Source organism: Zeus faber (genome assembly GCF_960531495.2).
Source record: "Zeus faber genome assembly, chromosome: 11".
NCBI lineage: Eukaryota > Metazoa > Chordata > Actinopteri > Zeiformes > Zeidae > Zeus > Zeus faber.
In genome coordinates, this window is record NC_137205.1 from 11,904,009 (window position 1) to 11,919,689 (window position 15,681).

The following is a 15,681-nucleotide window of genomic DNA, read 5'->3' on the forward strand; positions in this document are numbered from 1 at the left end:
TCTCCCCCTCCCCCCAAACATTTTCTGTTATCGCCAAAGAAAGTGTCGCTCACCAAGCCACATTTACATGGGAGCTAGCGGAGTGTGTTGCTAGCGGGCTAGCTAACGTTAGCTTAGCTAATTAGCTCGGCATCACTAGTCGCGGACGCGTCCGAGGGAAAGAGCCAAAACCGAGACTTCCGAGCGGAGGACCGTGCGCCCGTCCGATGTTAATGTCGACCGACGTCGCATCCATCATGCTGCCCGTTACCCGGGGAATCATGGACCGGGAGAGGGACATTGAGAGCGCGGACGCCGGAGCCGCCGGAGTTCCCCCGGCAGCTGTCCGGGGGATGAAGCGCGGAGACCCCGAGCCGGACGCGCAGACCGCCGCCGCCGCCGCGGCTCTGAGCGAGCTGCCCGGGGCGGAGTGCAAGAGACCCCGGATAGACGGGACCGGAGGTGTGCGTGTTGTTGTCGGGGACGTCGGACAGGTAAGAGAAAATCGGTGTGAACGCCGCTGTGGTGGATCCACGCTTTGTCCTCTTGTCGTAGTGTTATATTTTATTTTCCATCCCCACCTCCATGCGTGCAATCGTCGTTCTTTCTTTCCTCAATGGAGTGGGAGATCTTTTGTCTAAAAAGCTGCGTGAGACGTGATGCTGATCATATTTGATTATTTTGATATTACTACATTTATATTTATGATTTGCACTATTTTTTTCACCGGGTTATTATTGCTCCCGTTTTTATTTTAGATTCGCTTCACTTAATTGTACATCAATATTTTTTGACTTAAACATTTAAATCTTTCTGTGATAACGTTAGGTTATATTCTTCACTTTTTGTTTTCCATTTGCGTTGGCAACGTAGAAGCAGGTTTCCCCATCCCAATGAAGACCGTTATATTGCATTGATTGTCGTGTTTTGACGCTCCCTCGTTAGTAACGCGCATCGTGCATCATTGCAGCAGTGGATATGTTATAATAACAGTATGACACAAGGTGAAGGCACAGCCGACCACCACTGACCCTGCCTGGTGCCTTGCTCTGTGAAGCAGCGTGAGCATTCCAGGCAGACAAAGGTAACATGATACCGGCTCCCTTGCAGTGACAGACAGCAGCAATTTAAGATCAGTCCAATTCTGTCTGGCTGGGGGAAAGAAACCCATGCGAATACACAGCATATCGCATGGCGCACTCGCTATTGGTGCTTAGTTTTATGGTTTAATTCAGTGTGTCCTGTGAGGATAGTTTGCCATGATGTTACATATGAAGTCATACCCCCCTCCACCCCCCACCCCACACACACGCACACACTCAATCACCACCGCCAATTGTCGCTAGGTGTTAAAAGAGGAGAGAGGCAGGCAGGGATTGGGGGAGGGGTCACCACATTGAAAGACAAAGAACAGACCCTTTTAGTGTAGGCTGCAGGACGACCAGGGGGCTAAGGACGACCAGGGGGCTCAGGACGACCAGGGGGCTCAGGAGGCCCTGTGTTTAGCGGGTCTCCCCCACTTCCATGACTCGACTGCTGAGACAGCAAAGGAACAGCAGTCACTAGTTCTCTGCCGGGGAAATGTGCCTGTGTGTGTATAACAGTAAATCGGCGCACCGGAGAAGAATAGGCTACACCTCCCGCTCTCTCTGCCCCTCTTACCATTTTCCTCTCTCACACATAAACGCACTCATTACACATCCCTCATGCACTGCACCCACACACACTCACACACATACACTTTGAAGTATCCATAATCCAATAGGGCAGAGGAACATTTCAGCTGACGCGCAGTGTTTTACTCGGAGGCAGCAGCAGTGGAGGTTGGCAGGAGGGGCAGCGGGCTGGTTTCCGGGTCATCTGCAGGTAATTGATTCCCGGGGAAATGGGTAAAATACTTAAATTGGATATACTGGGACCTGCTGCAATGACAAATGGGGCCAGCGTAACGCCAGAGTGGCCGGCCGGCCTCGCAAAGGAATGAATGTTGACAACGAGGAAAGGTTAGGCGCTGCCGGCACAGATGATGTGACAATGAGCAGTGCAGTGTTGGGCGGGCTCTCTCTGCCCATCAGCAGTATCGATTGCTGGGCACTGAGGGTCAGGCCTGAAATACACCCACGGGAGGGAGGAATGGAGCGAACCAGATTAATGGAGGGGTGGATTGTGTGAGGGTGAGAGAAATTGAGTGGTACAGAATGGGGAGTATATGATGAAAAGGGTGACTGGAAAGATGGAGAAAGGAGGGATGGGTGGTGGAGGAAGGTGGGAATGAAGTGGAGGGGAGCTAGATGTAGAAGGGCAGTGGAGTTGGGGCCTGGAAGGATGGAGGGAAGGAGCCAGAGAGAAATGGGGGAGGACAGAGGAGACGTTAGGACCATGATGAAGCATGAGAGCGGAGTGATCGATGGAGGGAGCATCATGATCTAGTGAGAGCGGAGGGGGAAGTGGGAGGCTGGGCCATGAATGGAGATGAGCAGAGCACCTTGCTTTATGCAGAGGGGTAAATAAAAAGAGAATGACATCCAGGGAGTGCGCAGGCAAGGCACTGAGGTGTGAAAATGACAGTCAGCCCGCTCGGTATTGAGCAGCACACCCAAGACAGGGACGACGAGGTCAGCGGCTGCTCCTCCATCACAGTGCACCTTGTGATTACCATTGCGTTCCCATTGAGCACGAGAGAAAGGAGATTACTGACCTTCCTCAATGACTGTATATTAGGACTGTAATAAAATATGAGAGTGCAGGAGGCAAGCCGTGCCCTCATCTCCATGCCGTCTTTTGATGCGTACGGCCTCCTCCCCCACTCCTCACCCTCTGCCTGCCCCCCGCCTACTTTATTTCCCCAGCCTCTGACTCCCCTGGTACCATCCACCCCATCCATTCCCCTAAGGCATATTTCCAGATTGCTAATTGACTCCGGGTTCACATGCTTCTAGCTATCCTTCCATTCTCTCTCTCTCTCTCTCTCTCTCTCTCTCTCTCCTCCCCCTCCCTTCCAACGCATCTCTCTCTACCATTTTCCAGTGCCCTTGCCTCTATCTCCGCCCCTCTCCCATCACTCAAATCAGTGTTAAATATATCAACCCATAACACACAACCCTCCCCATCTTATCTCTGCTCTCCTCTCTAGTTTTCTAATGTTTGGTTTCCTTCCCATCTTTCATCCTTCTTTTTCTTCAATCACTTTTCACATTTATTTTTTTCCACTTTCTGTTTGCAGTATTGATGCCTCCCCTTGAGGCACTGTACTAGTCCACTCTGCAGTGGGAGTACAGTTTTCTCTTCCTGTCTCACTCTCCTGTCTCACTCTCCCTCTCGGAGAGCCGATTTGTCCTATCATTGGCAGCAAAGAGGCTTTGTGTGGCGCTAACGAGATCAAAGCTCATTTAGGAGAGGGCATTAAGCAGACTGATCGCTTTAACGGGGCCAGCGCAAAGGGAGGGGGTCTGGCCTTGGCATGGGGGTGGGGGTGGGCATAATGTGAATGGACAGATCGCCCGGGATAGGGGCTGTTACCAGTGAGTTTTTATTTCGGGACAGTCAACGCACATTAATTGCTTGGAGCCATCCTTGCTGGATTGCATGTGGTTTTTTTTTTTTTTTCTTCCTCTTAAGGTGGCGGTACACTTAAAAAGAAGTAGAAGTTTTTGACCAAAAAGAGGTCTTCAGAACAAGATAATAACAAATGATCTGGTGATCTGGGTTCTTGTGGTGTTCTCTGCACAAGCCCCTGAGCCAAACTTTGTCTTTCGTCTTTCTCTCATTCTGAGAGCTACCTTTGTCGCGACTGGTCCAAGGGGATTGACTTCAACGTCCTTTTCCGGGTCATTCAACCTCCTCCTTTTCCCTGGGGTCAACAAGCTTGTTTTGTCCGGTGCTGCAAAATTCTGAGCATGTTATATAGATACCGTATATCCTCAATATCCTCAGTGTGTGTGTGTGTTTATTCCCATGCAGTTCCCGTGTTCTGTTTTTATGGTGTTTATTTTAGATATATTGTTTTCGTTCGTTTTTACTTGTATGGCATGAACATTTTAAACCAAGGCACGTTCCGCCTTTGACCAGGACCGTGGATCGTGTAATAGAGAGAGCACGATCTCTGGTCCACTGTGCGTTCGGTGTCGCAGAACAAAAAAGAATGCAAGTTTATTCGAAATTTATTCACAAGCAGGTTCACAATTCTCCCAATATCTTTGTGGGCAATACTGTCTGACATGGTCTCCATATTGGGGCAATCAAGATCCGCCAGTAAACAAATGCAGTATGTGCTGGGGGGTGCGGGCTAGGGCTGAAAACGTTATCAAATTTAAACTGACGTCGCAATTTAACAGAATAGAATTTTCAAATCGCAAAGCCTGTAGACCTATTGGTCTCAAAAATCACAATTAGATTACTTTCCCAAATCGTTCAGCCCTAGTGCTGGCTCCTCCGCAGAGTCAACTGCGGCTCCACTGCTCCAATATCTGACTACTTGTAAAGCCGTGCAGTGTTCCCATGGCATAAGGTGAAAGTTGACGACTGAACCGATTGTGTTTTAGTACATGTATAAGACAAGACACGGGTGGTAATTTGCCCGTTCCTACCAGCGTCCAAATCGAAAATCAAATTGTGGATGTGGAGTATCGTGACACCCCTAGGCGGTAGTAAAAGTAGGTTCCAATACACATGCTCAGCCTCCTACTTATTATCTCAGATTAACAGTCTCAAAGACATAGGGGGGAGTTGTGTTAAAGGCAGAGTTCAAGTTGGTTTACTGCTTAATTTCCTTACCATTTCATCCTGAATATACTTTGTGTTGAGTATACTTAGGACGGTGTTTGGGATGCGTGGTTCTTTATCATGGAGTCCTTTTCTTGTTGGCCGTGTACTGCCTGCTTAATTTGACGTGGCTGCTGGTGTACAGTCTACACCTTCCCTGCTTCGAACAGTCTGAAGGAGTGATTTGTAGAATACTTAGTGAGTCAGGCTGATGCGTATATCCTTGGCCTGTTGGTCTAAGTGAAAAGTCTGAAGTTGATCAAATTAACTGTAATGTACTGTAAAAAAAAATACAACAAATGTCAGACCAAGTGGAGGGGCAGTAATACGCTGAGCCCAAGGTCGGTGGGTGTGTGTGTTTGGGTGTGGGTGGGGGGGTGTGTGTGTGTGTGAGAGATCGTAGTTGAGCATAGACACTGTTCCTGCAGCAGTCCCACATACTACTCTGTTTAATGATTGTCTCTTAGCCACAGTGCGTTTTGGTTGACCTTTGAACCCACTGCGATAAGCTCAATACAGTCCCGGCAAAAGTTGCTCAACCCCCACGTCTCAGAATTTCTTGCCCTTTTTGCTTTCTCTGTCTGAGCAGTAAGCAGACACAATGCAGACTCAGCTCCTCTTAACACCACACTCCTGTGTTAACTTCACCAATTGGTGGTGGTGGTGTCATCTTGCACACCCCCCACCTCGACCCAGCTCTACTCACCACCCCTCAGCTGCTCTCTGCGTAGCTCCTCCCCCATGGCTGCCCCCAAACTGTCATATGTACTCCCATCTCTGCCACATACACATACAGTGTCCCCCTTTCGTGCCCCCCTCCCATTCTCCCGTCCTCTCGCCCCCACCAAATTGTTCGGTAATACTCTGTTTAGGCCCCTCCCCCATACCCCCAAACCTCTTCCCCTACTTGCTTTCTCTGCTCCGCTAACCCCCCAATCCCCCAGCCCCCTCTCGCCATCTGTTGACCTCATGTCGTTTTGCCTTTCCCTCTCTGCCGCCTACCTCCACCTCATCCCTCCCTCCCTCACAACCTGTCTTTTGCTCCACCAAACTCTGCGACTACTTTACTTTTCCTAAAATAGCAAGTTGAAAAGAGAAGTAGAGAGAGCATAAACAAGAGAGTCACCCTTTAGGTTGGCCCTCCATGAAGAAAGAAGTGAAGATTGTGTGTGTGGGTGGGGGTGGGGGTGTGGGTTTGTCAGAGCAGGCAGCCTGCCGGAGCCTTCAAAGGCCGCCCAGGCTCCACCTCAACGGCGAGACGGCATAAAATTAGCCAAATGGAAACTTGTTAAATTACAATGTGGGAGTGCAGCTCTCTGCTTGGACAGGCTGAGTGCAGCTGTTTTTTTTTTTTTTGTTTGTTTTTTTGTTTCGTCTTTTTTCATCGTTAACTTTCGAAATGTAAACCTTTTCAATCATACGAGCAGATGCGTTATGTAAAGACGGACCCACAACATATGCTTTGCAGCAGTGGAGTGTGTGACTTTGGAGAACAAAATGGCGAACGTGAGTTTGTTTAAAAGCTAGGTATCCATTTCAGCCCCGCCGCCCCTCCCCGCCAACCCCCTTAAGAAAATATAAGTCACATGAAATTCTTCACTCATGACTCATTGTCTCCGTTTTCAGCGTGGCTCAGTCTCTCGTTCTTTTTTTTATTTATTTTTTAAGCCATTGTCCATTTAACTAATTTCTTTTGGCTTTGTCTTCCCAAAAACTCCATATTCCTCCCTGCACTCCTCCTCTCTCTCCCTCCTTCTGTCTCTATCTGTCTCTATCCTCATTTTCATCTGTCTGTTCTTTTTCCCCCATCTCATCCAGCTCCCCCCATTCTTTCCTCCCTCCCTGTGCTCCTCCAGACAGATTGATTCCAGATGTTGCTAAATTCTTTCCTCCTCTTTTTAACCCCCCCCCCCCGCCCCCTCTGTCTTTCTTTTCCTTTCTTTCTCTGGCCCCTGTGGTACAGCCCTGTTTCACCCTGTAATTTCTCAGAGCAGCGCTGGTTGGACGATAATTTAGGTTTGGGTTTCATCTCCCTCCCAGCGTTCCGAGCCAGTGCGGCTCAAAGTTCAGCAGCTGAAATACTTTTCTTACTCCGGTCCTTTGTTGTGATCAAAGCTGTTAGTCTAAAGCCATTTCTACTATATCTAAAAAAATTAGAACGCTAAAAATCTGGCAGTGGGGATGGGGATTTTATTTTCCTATCACTGTTCGTTTTGTTGTCGTGCACTGCTGGTGCTGAATGAATATCATGTAAACAAAAAGCTCTCTGCTTGGAACTCTAGGTGTAGTGAAACCACTGAGGCGCTGTGCAGAGTCTGTAGGGGAGTGCTTCACTAAGCGCCTTTACGTTGTGCAATATTAGTTTAGTTTCTCTGTGACATTGCCAAAGGCAACGTGGACTCGAGACTCTTCTCATAACATTTCATTATAGTTCATTGCCATCTGCGCTGTGATGAGCACCAGCATTTTTTTTTTTTTCATCCAGTTGGGGTGTTGCTGAATATAGCCCCACCCTGCCATAAAAGCAGCACACCAAGGGGAGAGTTTTCCCTGGGGACGAGGCACGAGGGGGAAATTGGTTCCAGATGAAACAGGAAGTGGATTGGGGGGGGACAAAGAGAGTGCTGTTTTCAGACGGGGGAGCAGTAAAATGAAGGCCCACTCTGGACATGCAAACATACACACAGTGGCATTTATTGCCTGTGTATCACAAGTCAGACATGAGCAGTTTTCACCTTCGCTTTGTTCTTTAAATGTATTTTCACTATTCTCCCCTGCTTTTTAAACTTGGTTGCGTTGGTGACCTCATTACCCAGTTCCTCACTCGCGGTCTTCTCCTGTTTAACCCATTTCGCCTTCCCTTCATACGTCAGCACCACCACAGCTGTTCTTGGACTGGCCTTTGGCTAAGCACTGGGGCAGGGCGCTGGGCAGGATCTCATGGTTCGATTTGATTTCAATACAAAATGGTCCAGATCAGCGTTTCCGTTATCCAGTAATTGCCGGTTTTTGACCAGGAAAATCTGTTGAAGTCCGACATAGTTAAATCTCTCTGGTCATAATGTCCAGTGAAAGTAATTCCCTCTAAGCCCAATTTGAATTAGTGCTGGGCGATGAAACAATAATGATAATTATCACCATATTTCTTTTCTCTGTGTTGAAATAAAATAGACTAAATCCGCAGATCTGTTAATTTCCACGTTCAGCAAGTTGCAACGAAAAGCCAATAAGTTTGGACAATCTAAAGTTGACCTTTCACCTCTAACCAATCACATTTGTTGCTATAGAAAGATGGAGCAGAATAGGAGTGCAGCATCCACAACTCAGGAGAAGCAGAAAGATGATGCGTCGTCGATAACAGGGCCACATACATCTATCGTTTGCTGTTTTTTGCAATATTGAAGTTGTGTAAAATATGTCGACAAGGCATCCCGATGAACAATGACCTGAACACATTATTTTCACCACGTGTTATTTGTTTAGACCTACTTGCCGTATTTATTTGATTTAACATTTTTTTTTAAGTGAAATAACCCTAATTAAAGCAGTTGCACTTGTTACTTATTTTTCACGAACGGAATATTTTAATTTCAAGTAGTAATATTCGTAATACTTTTTATTTATTCAAATAGCTTAACTTATGGGGGCTTATTTTATTTTGAATATTGAATAAAATATATTAGAAATCTACATGCCTTATGATTTCATTCTCTACATAGCCTGCGTATCAATTTTTTTTAAGCTGAATAAACACAGATAATATTTGACTGGAATCTCTCCCATTTGTCTGGGACATTGAAATCTTCCAGGACACGTGGACTCCACCAATTTGTTCTAATGGAAACTCTGCTCCTGATTTGGAATCATGCTGAGGTTTGGGTACTGACACCCGGTATTTAACGGGCACCGGGGCATAATTATTAAAGACCTTCGTATCGATAAGTTCCAACGTTACAATGCTTTTAACTGTACTGGATAAATAAAGAACATTTATTTTTATTTATTTAGGCTATATAACCTGTTTCTAACTTGCAATAAGATTAAGATATTCGTTTAAGTACCATTTTCGCTATTATCAGAAGAGACATCTCTCTCTCTCTCTCTCTCTCTCTCTCTCTCTCTCTCTCTCTCTCTCGCTTTCGCTCTCTCTCTCACTCTCTCCATCTCCCTGGCTCTCACACATATGAGGAGACCCTGCTCTGAGTGAGGGACAATGGCACGGCGACTACTGATTGTTCCCCCTCTCCATATGTAATGTGCAGAAAACAAAGCTGTGTTAATTCTGCTCTGGATTTGTTTTAGTTTTTACTCTAAAAAAATTACACATAAGAGTATTGGTAAAGTACTGGATCAATATGCAGTATCAGTAAGAGTAGTAGTACCGTTAAAATCTTACCGTTAAAATCCTAATGATACCCATCCCTACTTGTGCCCTGTTCCTCCGTGCCCCGCCCTCACACTGTTTTTAGTTATTTTGTTTGGAGGAATCGGGCACGGCTGTCGGGGCGCCTGGAGAGCCGTGTCCGCATCCGGACGCGGAAGATTCACACATATAAAAATATATTTATGGTTCCCCTTATTTATAAATTCTCATTGAAATGTTATCCCTGTGCATTTTGTAAGCCTCTATGTGTTTTATCCTGTAACGTGTGTTGACTGACCAAAAAAATAAAACACTGCTCAACTTGAAGTCCACTGATGGGTTTCCTGATGCTTGTCGACTTTCAGGGGGTAGCCCTACTCACAATACAATTCTATATTGATAGACATTTCATACATTGTGAGCATAGCATTGCCACCAACCTTTCAGTATACCATTTGACGTTCATTATAAAAATATTTAATGGAGCAAATTCAGTCTGATACAGAAATTATATATTGAATAAATTTGTGTCTATGGCGGTGCATAACATCCAAGCAAAGTATCGATGTTACAATTTTCCAATCAATTCAGAAATCAAAGCGATAGAATTTGAATCGTGTTGGAGTATCTTTACTTATCACTATTGGCACCCTGAGTCAGATGTCTGCCTGTTAGCCGGTGGAGTGAATCAAAGCAGAAAGTGCATCGCAGGGGCCAGGCAGCTCGTGCTCATGGCCGGGGGGGTCAACTTTGTTGACACTCCTCCTCTTCAACGCTGCCACACTGCTAAGCGGCCCACACACTCAAGCTACCAGCTGAATGAGGACTGGGGTGGTGGGGGCAGTCGGAGTCGGCCAAAATGCCCCCACCCCTCTGACTGCCCCTACGACTGCTGTGGCAGAGAATGAATTTGAAACATTCTTGTGTGCACTCCAGCCTCCCAGCTGAAATACAGTGTGAACACATCTGCAACCCTTCAGAGCCCCCCCCCCCCCCCCCCAACCCCAAATCCCAGATAGTGTAGGTCCCAGCGACAGTGGGTGGTCTTGTTTCCTCTGTGCCGCATGCCAGCAGGCTGGCTCGTGTCAGTGTCATCTCTCTTACTCTTTCTCTTTTGCTGTCAAAATAAGAATCGTTTGGTTAACGTTTCCCATTGTTCCTCCCCCTCCTCCTCTTCATAGAGGTCTTTGGCAAACAATAGGTCTTCTGCTACTGCAGTGTGTGTGTGTGGGGGGGGGTTATGACAGGGAGAGAAGAGGAAACGAGGGGGAGAGAAACAGAAATAATCTAATTAAAACTAATTAGGTAGCAATTAACCACAACGCTGGTTTGTGGGGCCGTGTCGGGGGGGGGGGGGGGGGGTCAGGGGAGTTTTGTGTGTAGGAGTCTAGCTCTCTGCAAAATGAGTGTGATTGGTAAGGGCTGGCTGCGTATGGGTGAGGGCAGGCGTGCGGGACTAAGAACTTCAAAATTTCAGTTGTCCAATCGGGTCCCCAGCGATTGTCAAAGACAATTCCATTTGATAGAACATAATATAATACGTTAAAGTCATTGCGGCAAAGTTTAATCAGGCGATACACTTCACAATGAGGATTAGAGGAACACATAGTCACCTACAGTACACTATAGCCGATGTGTCCCAATTTATAAATAAGTATAATGTTTGACCATTGTAACGAAAAAAACTGTCCTTTGGTGATCGATGCAGTCGATTGACCATTTAATCGTCAATCTACTCAAGCCTACTTTATATCTTCCATATCTTCAGAAACTGTGATAGAAAAATTGTTCTCCTGGAAGATTGCTTTACTCAAAAACCAAAAAATAATTAAACAAGTCAGAATAAATTATGCATCATAGTTATATAGGATCATTTTCACGCCATATATATATATATATATATATATATATATATATATATACACACACATATTATTGATTAGAATACGGCAACCATTTTGTCAGCACAACGCCATGATGAGCGGTCAGAATTTATTGAAATTGTACGTGGGGTGCACAAAGTGATATTCTCTGTTGGATCTCAACATGTGCTTTCAAACCTACAAAATAAATCTGTTCTGGTTCTCTATTATATCTGAAATATTGCAACCCGAATCCCGGTGCTTGGAATGTGTTTTGTTCTCATGCCCAGCTGCGGTTAGCTCCTCGGAAAGAAGTGAAGAAGCACAGTCAGACTGTGGAATTTTTCAAAGCCTTGTTCCAGGAGGCGAAAGTTGTTCCTTTTGCGGAAAGTTGGCGTGGCGCTGGTGGAGAGCGCATTACAGCTCAACACTAAAGTGTCATGCTGCATCCAATCATTAACCGTCATCCTTTTCCTCTGTGTCTCTGTCTCTTGCTCTCCCTCCTGTTGTCTCTTTCAGAACAATGAGCCTTTAAATCCTGGTTTCCATGGTTACCCGCCTCACAGTCAGGTAAGAGATTAGTGGCAGCTTGCAAACCTTGGAGAAAAAAGAAAAGAAAAAAAAAACCCCATGTACAAAAAAAATGTAATACGGAAAGCTTTAACCATTTGAGACTGGCTTAATTTTGGCCTCCCAGCCTCGGGAGCAGGCATTCTACAGTAGTGAAAACAGCTGCTGTGAAGTAAATCCAGTGCTCTCCAAGAGAGTACATGTGCTCAATGATGGTTAGAAGTATTATGAACTAAGAACTGATACGCCTCTGACCATGTGCATTTCAACAGCAGTCCCTGGCACCTTACTCGCCAGCCTCAACTATATAACTATAACACGAGTAACTGCTTGATTACCAGTTGGAAGCCCTGCCGCGAGCACGGTGTTGATTTGTTGCATCGCATAATTACTTAATATTCAAATCACTATTTTTTCACAACGGTATTATTCTTTACGCCAACTGTAATGTTGCAGCACCAATGTTTTGTTTTTTTTCACCTGAAATCTATATCAGCAAATAAGCCTTCATCACTGAATATCACTGTAGCCATGTTAGAATAACCTTATATTTGTTTGGGTGTTTTTTTTTTTTTTTGTTTGTCCGTTTTTCAAACAGAATTAGTTGATGGTATCACGCAGTGGAAAGTTTAGGCAAAGAAAAAACAAAAGGCGCCCCTTTTAGTCTGTCATGTGGTTTTTCTGACACAGTTTGTGTCACAGTAGTAAGTATGAACAGGTTGGTGCACCACAGCACCATTGCAGGGACCATTAAGGTCTCCTGTTGTCTTTCTCAATGCGCCGGCCGGCGGCTAGTTGATAAATGAACGCCGTCTGCGGAGTTGATAAAAGAGAAACTAGTAGTGATTGAACTCCCCCACCCAACACAAATGCTCGACCCCACAGAACGTGGAGTTATGTTAGGAAGACGTGCCCGCTCCCTTACCCGGCCACACTCCGCCTGTCAAACCTCTCATAATGCTGCATCTCTCCTTTTCTTGCCCTCTTGCTGTCTCCATCCCGCTCTCTCTTTTTTTCCACTACTTTGTTCTCGTTGTGAGTGCCTCTCACTACACATTGCGTCTGTGTGCAGCACAGCAGCAGAGTATTCTCTTATCTACCTCTGAACAGCACGGTGCAGAGGCTCAGACCGGCTCTGCAGTGTGTGTGTGTGTGTGTGTGTGTGTGTGTGTGTGTGTGTGTGTGTGTGTGTGTGTGTGTGTGTGTGTGTGTGTGTGTGTGTGTGTGTGTGTGTGTGTGTGTGTGTGTGTGTGTGTGTGTGTGTGTAATGGGGGGGTGTAATAACTTAATGACTGCTGCTGTGTTTGCGTGTGTGCATTTGTGCGTTAGCTGGCATTGGTGTGCATCTTTGATGTGCAGCTCTCTGGCAGTGCCACAGGAGGGGAGTGTTGTTCTGTGCGCCTCCCTCTTCACACAGCATCTTCCTCTCTGTTTGGTTTGTGTTGTGTGTGTCCCCCCCCCCAGCCTTGATCGCCCAATCCCACCACAGCACTCAGCATCTCTTCCCGGGGAACACAGCTCACTAAGGGCGAGAGAAATAATTCTGACACAAGAAAGGTCGATAGAGAGACTTTGTAGGATTTATTGCAGACGGTCCACATCAATCTCTTTGAGTTTGTTGAGAGACAGTGTTGGGATGATGGAGGGAGAGCGGGTTTTGTAGGAAGGAAAAGTGTATATGTGTGTTGTTTTGGGGAAGGAACTGAATCAAAGGTGAACCAGAAACTCAGGTCAGTTATCAGAGACGGTAATCCCAAAGGGCACATAATCTTTTAATGTCTTTTCTTCTGTGCTTTCGTACAGTTGTTGAGAGAGCAGAAGCCAGGTCGGAGGACACTGACAATGTCACACCTCTCTGTAGCTCAGCGCAGCCCCCTTTGTTTTTATAAATGGTTTTACAGTCGTCCCCGCTAATTTATTCTACCCTTGAGCACACATTAGGAGTCTCTGGCACGTTGGCTGCTGGTTATCATGCAAATTGGAGTGAGCCGAGCCCGGCCGAGCTAGGTTAGCTTGTTCGTCGCTGCAGTGCATTTGTCTTTGTAATGCTCCTGTCTCGTGTTATGTATGCATGTTTGAACTGCCTCTGGGTTCGCTTGTGTCAATACGCGCATGTTTATGGATGGTGGGCTCCTGTGGGCAGCAAGTGAAATGCGTGTGTGTTTGTGTGTACGCACGCCTGTGATGCCATTAACACAGAGTTTTGTGATCCTCGCCTTACCTTCTGTTGTCTTACCTTCTGTTTAGATCACATACATCAAGGTTTGAAACACACACACACACACACACACACGCACAAAATTCACAGAAGCCGTCCATCTTGGGGTTGTCTGTGTCAGTGACATTTAGCAATATTAGATTTAAATCCAATAAAAGGCCATAGCATTCGGTGAATAACTGAATTTCTTCTGCAAACACTCCCAGATCATTACTCTATAATATTTGAGCCTTAGTTGTGGATTGTCTTCAGCCTGTGTCTGTTTGTTTGGGCAGGAGAAGCTCTTTGTTTGAATTAGCAGATGAGCGCTGGATGGAAATAGCCCTTTGTTTGAGTCCATGTGTGTCCGTACGCCAGCCAAGGGTGCTGCGCGAAAATGGTCATGGCCCATTTGTGTGTGTGTTTGTGTGTACGCCTGTGTTTATCAGCCTGCTCAGTCTGTGCGCTTAATCCTCAGATCATCCTCTATTCATCCTCTCATCCTCCTCACTTACACCCTAATCCTGTCATCCCTCACTTTTTTTTTCCACCCAGGCCCTTTATCCGTTTTATCTCTCTATCCCGTTATCTCTTGCTCACATCCAACCCCCCCGCGCCCCGTACTCCCCTAAAACTCCCCTTAGTTTACCCCCTGTTTCCACTCTGTCCATCCGCCTCCCCTGATCTGCCTCCACCCCCCACCCCCCATCCCCCTGGGCCCGAATCTAGCCAGCCTCAGCAGATGTCTCTAAAGCTTGGCATCAGGGCTTTTTCCGCAGAGTTCAGTCTCTCCCCGTATGAAAATGCAGTACAAGGAACTGCACTCTCATTTCAGCCAATTAAACACTTTAAGCCCCCCCCCCAACCTTCCCCCTTAACAATACAGCGCTGGGAAGTTGGGGGGAACTGAGCCAGAGCCAGAAGCGGGGGAGGAAAGAGTCGCAATGCAGCGAAATCTAGATTCATATGCAGTATGTATGGGGATGCTGGGGTTGGTACCATAGACCTGCGGGCCAGACGCTCCCCAGGCAGTCAGCTGGAAGCAGCGTATTCATGTGGACGAGGGAGGAGGGGACCCAGCCGCACGAGCTCCCGGCCTACCAACTCCACCGCTTCCTGGAGCCGACAGGCCGCCACGCGATAAATAAATGATCAAAAAATGCCTGCAATGCAGTGGGGGAAGCCTCAGCTTTGTGTAGTTCCAGCCAAGCAGCCAGCCAGCTGACGCCTGGATAGATAGATGACGGCATTTTGTTCTTCCCTCTTTCTTCCATCTTGTTTTCCGCGAGTGTGGAGGTAGCGCCGACAACAGCCCTCTGACTCCGTATTCCAAGCCAGGGACAGACGGCTGGACAGACAGACAGACATGGACTAAAGAAGGATGCTTTGGCAGTTAGGAGGAACCAAGCGAGGCTGAGAGGGAGGGAAAGTTTGAAAATAGGGGAGGGAACAAGAGCGAACAGCCAGACGGGAAACGTGAGTGCGTGAATGACAGACGTGGAACAGCCAGAACAGCGGAGTGCGTGAGAAACAGGAGAGGAGGCCCATGCCGTTAGACGGGAAAAGATAGAGGTAAAGGGGGGATTAGAGGAACAGAGCGGAGTGAGAGAGGGGAAAGAAAAGAGAGAGGCAGAGAGTGACAGAGAGGAGGAGGAGGGACACTGGGGAAAGGGAAGAAGGAGCCGACGAGGGAGAATTTGAACGTGAGTGAGTGTGGGACGTGGACGCTCATGGTTCCAGAGCACGGACGGAGGGGAGAGGAGGAATAGGAGGAGAGAGAGAGTGGGGGCAGAGACGAGGGAAGGAAAACAGAACAAAACGAGTGAAGATCTCGTCAGCAGTGGTTCCTATCAGGACAGAATGATGGGGCTGTACTACCCTGCAGTGTTACCGGTAAGTTTACTCTCTGAAAGCAATGACCACCTTCTGCAAACAAACTTTCTGCACAC

The 15,681-nt window shown here is 46.9% G+C and overlaps 1 protein-coding gene across 1 annotated transcript in view; it reads left to right on the plus strand.

Annotated features, from left to right (window-relative positions):
• Nucleotides 1-206: 206 nt before the first annotated feature.
• The window catches only part of LOC307236416 (RNA binding protein fox-1 homolog 2-like), a gene marked incomplete at its 5' end in the record, with an annotated part of 47,379 nt that continues 31,904 nt past the window's right edge, over nt 207-15,681 (plus strand). Inside the window, 2 exons of the mRNA XM_080008834.1 lie at nt 207-473; nt 11,485-11,535. Coding sequence (XP_079864960.1) covers nt 207-473; nt 11,485-11,535 — 318 coding nt within the window. The remainder of the gene's footprint in view (nt 474-11,484; nt 11,536-15,681) is intronic.